At 36.2% G+C, this 7,715-nt stretch overlaps 1 protein-coding gene across 5 annotated transcripts; it reads right to left on the reverse strand.

Moving 5' to 3' along the window:
• Positions 1–1,930: 1,930 nt before the first annotated feature.
• On the reverse strand, positions 1,931–6,183 carry LOC113357300 (TATA-box-binding protein). 5 transcript variants are annotated; one of them, XM_026600669.1, is made up of 12 exons: positions 6,015–6,183; positions 5,822–5,921; positions 4,945–5,058; positions 3,727–3,861; positions 3,537–3,624; positions 3,349–3,420; positions 3,169–3,219; positions 2,993–3,037; positions 2,813–2,905; positions 2,586–2,687; positions 2,404–2,484; positions 1,931–2,197 (listed from the first exon to the last, which is right to left on the reverse strand). In XM_026600669.1, exons 4-11 carry the CDS (start codon positions 3,801–3,803, stop codon positions 2,410–2,412), a joined length of 603 nt encoding a protein of 200 aa, XP_026456454.1. In that variant the 5' UTR covers positions 3,804–3,861; positions 4,945–5,058; positions 5,822–5,921; positions 6,015–6,183; the 3' UTR covers positions 1,931–2,197; positions 2,404–2,409. The 5 variants fall into 5 exon arrangements, with proteins under 5 accessions (XP_026456454.1, XP_026456451.1, XP_026456452.1 ...); XM_026600666.1 differs by having other exon boundaries at positions 5,822–5,924; XM_026600667.1 differs by lacking the exon at positions 4,945–5,058.
• Positions 6,184–7,715: the final 1,532 nt, after the last annotated feature.

The raw sequence follows: 7,715 nt of genomic DNA on the forward strand, positions 1-7,715 counted from the left end.
TTTTTTTCTTTTGATGCTCCCGAAAACCATGAAGAAGGATGATATTTTTTTGGTTTTTTCTTCTATGTAGCTACTGTTGATGTTGAATATGATGATAAAGATTACGAAGATGATGAAAACAGCTGAGATTTTTTGTGTTTCTTCGTCATTTGTTGATGCTGCTACTGTTGAAAAAGATGGAGACGGCGATGATTTTGTGTTTCTTCTCTGATGCTGCAGTTTCTGTTGAAGATGATGTAGACGATAAGTATGATGAAGACTATGAAGATTTTTATGTTATTTGGATGTATTTTTTTTTGATTTTGATGTTGAAGATCTTGATCTTGATTTTGCTGCTCGTGTTAAAGATGAAGTTTCGCTGTTGTTGAAGATGACAAAGATGATGAAGATGATGTTACTGCTGGACTTCATTTCTAGAATGAACTATGTTTTTCTTTGGTTTTTATATGGAGTTCATTTCTGGAATGAACTCTGCTTTTTCAGATTTTTATATGGAGTTCATTTCTGGAATGAGCTCTGTTTTTTAAGGTTTATATATGGAGTTCAATTCTGAAATGAGCTCTGTTTTTTTTAGGTTTTTATATAGAGTTCATTTCTGGAATGAACTCTGTTTTTCTTAGGTTTTTATATGGAATTCATTTCTGCAATGAGCTCTGTTTTTTTAGGTTTTTATATGGAGTTCATTTCTGGAGTGAATTCTTTTTTTAGGTGATTTCTGAAAAAATAAATAGGAATTAACGGGAGTTCATTTTGAAGAATGAACTGGTACAAAAAAAATAAGTAGAAATTAACACGAAAAGGTACTTTTGTCAATTTAATATTTTTAAATAATTATGGACCGAATGCGTTTTCCCAAAAGACCACACTGACATGTACCCACCTACTTTTTAGTTAAAAAAAATCTGCAGTTAAATTTTAAGTCATTCTTTTTTCGCCACGTCTTGTACTCCCCATTTAATGGGAGTCTCTTCAACAAGTACGTGAGAAAAGAACTCTTGGAAAACTGCGGACATTAGCCGGCATAACTTTTAACCTTTGAAGGGTACCCTTCTTAAGATAAGGGTTGTTCGATACCGAGCAACAGAGACAAAAATAGACTCAAATTTAAAAAAAAAAAAAAAAAAAAAAAGAGTTTGAAATTTGAAAGTTACCGTTGCACATACCTTCTTTCTAAATTCTAGAAAGGACCCTACTTGAGTTTTGAATTAACGGCGCCTCTCCGGTGCCAACATTTCTTAAGACACTGGTTAACTAAAATTGTCCCCTTTTTTAGAATTTGTTCGCAATCAAGCTTACTTCGCCCGACCGAGGACTAGACCGTTATACCCGAAAGAAATAGAAATTCAAGAGACTTTTCACTAACTTTGACAGATGGGGAAGGCGAAATAGTTTAGCAAAAATGATGATCAAGAGAGGGGTTTCATCATGTATTTGGAGTTATGATCATCTAGTTCTAATGATTTCCTGTTATGCTTCCTATTATGATGATGTTATGCATATGCAAAAATGAATGAAATCTAAATACTTTTTTAGTTTTATGTTTTTAAAAGATTTTGTAATCAGAAAGATCATCGAGGCAAAATCAAAGCAAAAACAGTCATAGAATTGAAATTCCAGGAAAGAAAAATTTTAACTAAAAATTTTAAGAACTTACCTTTTTGTTAAAAAAAACCGCACCATTGGAAACTATCTACCTTCCCGTTTTCCGCATTCATGTTGAGTAATCCAGGCTGCATACTTCAGGGTTTAACAGAAAACCCAGGTATAAAAAAGAGTACTCCATTCGGAGGTGAGGAAGAAGTTTTTCAGAGAGAGAGAAGAGAGAGGACATCATGAACCATTGAGTGTTTCTTATAATATTAAAAAAAAAAATCTTTAAAAGCCGCAGAGTTGCACCCTAAAACAAAATTAGTTTGTTCTTTTTTGTTAATTTTTCCCCTTCAGCTTGATCGCTACCTAAATGTAGTTTACACTCGAAAGTCTCCTCATAACTTATCGGATGCATCAAAAAAGCCATGACGCCCGCACATATCCTCCCATATTTGCTATTGCCGGTGATGTGGTCTCCTTTTCACCCTATATTTACAACTGGAGTGAATCTTCCACAAAACTGAAGCAACGGCATAGGCATGAGGAAAAACTTAATCCCCTCCTATTTGAGTACAAAGAGACCGGCTTAACAGAACTAGACAGTTACCTGCACACCAACAAAATAAAAGACAAAGATAAGTGGTCAAGGATGGTGTTTTCCACGATAACACAGGTGATGATCACTGACATGCTGCAAGTTCTCCTTCAGCCTAATGTAAATATATCTTTCTTTCTCATTTCCTTCTATGAACTCCAATCCATATCTGTCACCATTTATATTGAATAGTGTCGAAATTTTTAAGAAGAGAGTACCATATCTTACTGCTGACTCTTTCTGAACTCAGTCAAGACAGGATATATATTCTCGAAGGCTGTGTATGTCTCATCTCGAACCTGAAACGAATGAAACCAGGCATCATAAATCATTTAACATCATGAACTCAAAACATATCATTAGACATGAAAAACCAGAGTAACAATGCTACATTATTTACCTTGGCACCCGTGAGAACAATTTTGCCTGATACGAAAATAAGCAGCACAATCTTTGGCTGTTTCATTCGGTAGATCAGACCTGGGAAGAGTTCTGGCTCATACTGTACCGACAAGTTGCAGCTAAATTCAAATAAGAAATACCCTTCGAAACCAACAAAAAAATAAAATACCCCAACGAAGGAAACACAATGGTCCCATTCTGACCAGTTACTGAACAACTACTCACACTTGAAAAGGCACCATGAGAATATGCCAGCCCCTCGAGCCTAATGGGGAATTTCACATCACAAGATCCGACGATGTTTTGAATTTTAAAGTCCTAAACCAGAACATAGGAATTTGTAAGAGACATTGTCCAATGAGGACGGAGGATAAATCAATCAATCGAGCCCTATAGGACAAATACCTTAAACTTCGCTGGAAACCCAAGCTTTTGTATAATTCGAGCATACTGCAAATTGTCATTTTTAAAGATTTATCAGCAAATGATACCATCCAACTATCCAATCCCATCAAATAAGCTTCTCAGTTAAGCTATAACGAATATATGTTATAATCCATAATGTTTCTGGGGATTAATACCTTCCTTGCTGCAAGCTTTGACTGCTGCTCGCTCTTAGCCCCGGTGCATACCTGAAAAAAATGCGTGCACATCAGCTTAAAAGGTCAACTATCCATAAAAGGTCAACTATCCAGTATGTAGGTTAACATATGCACATAACAAATAATTCCCTTTCGAGTAAAACGGACAGCACTACATACCATCTTTCCAGAAGCAAATATCAACGCAGTTGTTTTGGGCTCCCTTATTCTCATAATCACGGCAGCAAAACGCTGTAACAAGCATTGTGAAGCTAAATAATTACACATTCATATCCAAAATTAGTCATAGACGGATAACTGTCACCAAAGATGTTTATAAAGACAAACACATCAAATATTGTACATACCTTTGGATTATACTCAGCATTACGAGCTTGTAAAGCGATTGCTTTGAGGTCCAACTTGCAATCCAAGTTGACAGTAGATACAATGTTCCTGGAAATATCAACAAATGGCGTCAACTCTAATAACTATTCTTTATAATTTAAATGTGCAACAAAATAATGTATCTCATCCTAGAGTAACAACTATGCTTACTGTAGTGTAGGCACGATTCCAGAGGGATGCTTGGCAAGATCTACCGGTTGGCTTCCTTCTAAGACTTGATCAGCCATCTACTAATTGCTTCTCAGGCAAATAAATCACTTCGAGCTTTATCGCAAAAATGTAGAACTGGCAAAAGTACAACGTTTGTCAATATAAACCAAAAGAGACTATCATTAGCAAGTCATAGTGCAGACAACTGGGTATTACCGACTCTAGTACAGCTATTTATTTATTTTCTTTTTTTAACTATCATTAAAATGGAGGATTACATTTACATCTGAATCTGGTTATATTCATACTCGCCATTTCAAGTGACGGACTAATTTCTTATCATTCATGAATTATAAATAAAAAGAAGAAACACAGCATCATCCATACACTTGTATATGGCTTCAATTGAAAAATCTAAACAAAAAAAAAAATCAAATAAACTAAACTAAAAAATCAAATTTACCAGAACAATTTTTTCCCTTTTTCTAAAAAACCCATCAGCACCTTTGGCACGAGAGTGACCCAGAACCAAAAAGACATAGATTTCAAAATTAGGCATTAGAGATCAAAGAGAAGATAAAATTAACAGAAGATGAGATTAGCCATGGTTTCAACAATAGACTTTTTATTAATCCCAAGTTCATAACACCTAATAATAAAATTCTCTATCCTCTTTATCAGGAAGGCTACCTAAACTAGAGATGGCAAACGGGCAAACGGGGCTGGGTTGTTAGGGGTTAATACGGGCCAAAGCTTGCGGGTTGATATTCTTCACAGGTGGTCATTTCTCCAACCCGTGCCCGTAACGGGTAAAGCTTGCGGGTTCACGGGTTAGCTGGTTTCTGGTGAGTCAACTCGCCAGAAACCGATTTTGGCAGAGTTTCCTCCGATTTCTGGTGTATTTCCGGCCACATTCAGGCCACCTGTAACCTAACATTCATCTAACAGTTTAACAGTCCCATACACAACAGTCTAGAATCATTAACTCCAGCAGAAGTTGAAAGCAGCAAGACAAAATGACAAATTGGTAATTCAAATTAGTGCATTATTCTATCACAATTTCAAAAGTGAAACATCATTATATCAACACTGAAGTACTTGCAAATCAGAAACACGTTCTCATGTTAACGAACGAAGGCAGAAAGGCGATGATAAAAGTTGGATGAAAAGGGGCGACGATATCTCAGCAATGAGAAAGCAGTGTATGGGAGAAATAACCCGTTACTAGCTTGACTAATGCGCCGCAGGTACACAAATTAGGTCGGAGCAGCAGATCAGAATTGCCAGCAAAGAAAAAGCGTCAAAGGAGCGTAAAACTCCACGCCACCAATGCTAATCGAAGGATAAGGAGCAGAGCCCCAGCAACCACAAATCATGAGCCACATCAGCATACAAAGAATGAATTCATGACCGGCAAGACATAAACGAAATCAAGATTGACGAACAGATGACGTAGGAACAACTGCATCATTTTACTAAGGTACTGTATGTTCTAAGATTCAAATGACTACATTTCTAAAGCTAATTGATAAACAAGCAATGACAGCATTACAAAAATAACATTCAAGTGACTACATGTCTATTGTGATCCTCTATGTACTCTCCCTTAACCTTAGACAAGGGTTTGCATATATTTGAAGGTTCGATTGACTACGTTTCTAGTGCTAATTGATAAACAAACAATGGCAGCATAAAGAAATTAAAGATACAATCTAATCCCTGTATCCATGATCAGAAATTACCATCCATTACAGCTTTTTCCTACAAAAATTGACATTTCCCCCCACCCAAATCATTTCTTAGTTTATTTCTCCTCAGTGTCAATCTTAATAGGGGCTTATAACAAACCCTAACTTACTCTTAAACACAAAAACTTCAATCCTATGAAATCTCCACAAAGTTAATCAGAAAACCCCAAATTCCCAATCATGCCCTAAAAATCAGAATTACTTGACATGAAAAAAAAATCCATTTTTATAGAACATTTTTTATCTCTACAAAGAATACCCAGAATTACATAATTTACATTGGATCAAAACTCCCTAAATAGTTAAAGAAAATCAATAGGGGAAGAAGAGAAGGAAATGTGTTTTACCTTTGATTGGAGTTTCTTCTGACTTGTTTTTCCTTAGTTCGACGGACAGGGAATTTTTTGTTGTTGACTTTTTACATGAAAACACTTTCTTCTTCTTCTTCTTCTTCAAGGGTACATGAGAAAACAGACATCAATTGATGTAAAACCCTAGAAATAGAAAATAAAAAATAAATAAAGAGGAGAATCCGATTACCTGCCTGCCTTTGATCTTTAGATCAAACCACCAGCCTTTGATCTTTAGATCTATCACTTTTTCAATCTATTGTTTTGTCCGACAGACTCAGGGAAGAGAAGGAAGAACGACGCAGGGAAGAAGGAAGAAAGAAAGAAAAGATAAAGGGCGCTGCTACGATAGGGTTCTTTTATTTTATACGTTGGTAATTTTATAAGGGTACTGGGTACATTATTTATAGAAATCCTAGGTGGAGACTGAATAATATAGGGGGAGATCAGATTTATGTGAAAGTTTAAAAACACCCTCGTATATTTTCATTTAAGACACTTCTACCTTTCTATTAACTGATTAATCTAATCATAAAAAAAAAAACTGATTTTCATCAAATGTAAAAAAAACAGAAAATCAAATGAATTAAAAGAGAAAAATAAACTGTTCCCTTTTCATTTTCATTCCCTTTCTTCTTCTCTGCCCCTCTTCTCTTCTTCTTCTTCTTCTTCTTCTTCCGTTCTTCTCCGTTCATCAAAGATTAATCGTCGATTCAAAAAAATTACGTCGTTGATTAAACTCATTGTATAAAAGCATGAAAGCAAGGGAAAAATTAGGTCATTCTTCGTCGAATCAACCTCCTATTGAAGCAGAGAAACCAACTTCAACTAATGAAGTGGTAAGTGAAGATGAAGAGGAATTGAATGAAGGAGATGCACCAGCCTCCCAGACTCCTGAGATGACAGCAATAAGGTATGAATCGAAATATCCACTCTTTAGTTAAGCTTTTTATCGACCTTTCATTAAGTTTCGAAGATTTTAGGTCTGAAAAAACAGTTTCAGAAACTGTTTACGGCTGGGAGTTCTTTGTTTCCCATCCGTTTATATGTATCACGGTTGGGAGATCTAAGAACTGCCAACCATTTATATTCTCACGGTTGGGAAATCCAAGAACTCTCAGCCGTAATTTAGTCGATGCGTACGAGATACAATAATCCCATCCGCAACAACTTAATCACGGCTGGGACTTTCCTAGTCGTATATATCTCTGTGTTCGAATTCATGTTTCAGCGGTAGTGGTTACGTCTAGGTTTTCCTATCCGTAATATGAGTAAGCAATGAGAAAAGAAAACTTCCCAGCCGTTATTGTTTTTATGGCTTGGTCGATGAATCAAAATCCCATCCTTTATTTCTGTTGCGGCTGGGACTTTTCACTTTTCCTAGACGTTTTTTGATTATGTCTTGGTCGTTTGATAATCAACCCATCCATAACTGTATTTTCGTCTGGAACTTTGCATACATCCTAGCCGTTTTTATGCTGTCGGTTGGGTTTTGTCAAGATTTCCCAGCCGTTGTGACTTATCTTCTTTTGCATTGTTGTTTGGTTTGTCTTTGAACAGAAACGAAAAGAGGAAGAAAAGATCAATAGAAGTAACACCTTCTAGTGAGCCCACTCCACAACCTCGTCACGGAAAACCATTGGGTGCAAACGCAAGGAATACAAGTAAAGTTGGAGTTGGTGGAGTAAGTGAATTTGTGCTTGCTGTTAGTGGAGGAAATGAAGGTGGAGTTTCAGGAGGAAATGATGGTCTTGCTGTTACTGGAGGAAATGAAGGTGAAGTTGATGTAGGAAATCAAGGTGAAGTTTTTTTAGGAAATCAAGGTGGAGTTGATGTAGGAAATCAAGGTGTAGATGTTGTTGTTTTAGGAAATCAAGGTGTAGATACTGTT

Source organism: Papaver somniferum, chromosome 3, assembly GCF_003573695.1.
Source record: "Papaver somniferum cultivar HN1 chromosome 3, ASM357369v1, whole genome shotgun sequence".
In the NCBI taxonomy this organism is placed as follows: domain Eukaryota; kingdom Viridiplantae; phylum Streptophyta; class Magnoliopsida; order Ranunculales; family Papaveraceae; genus Papaver; species Papaver somniferum.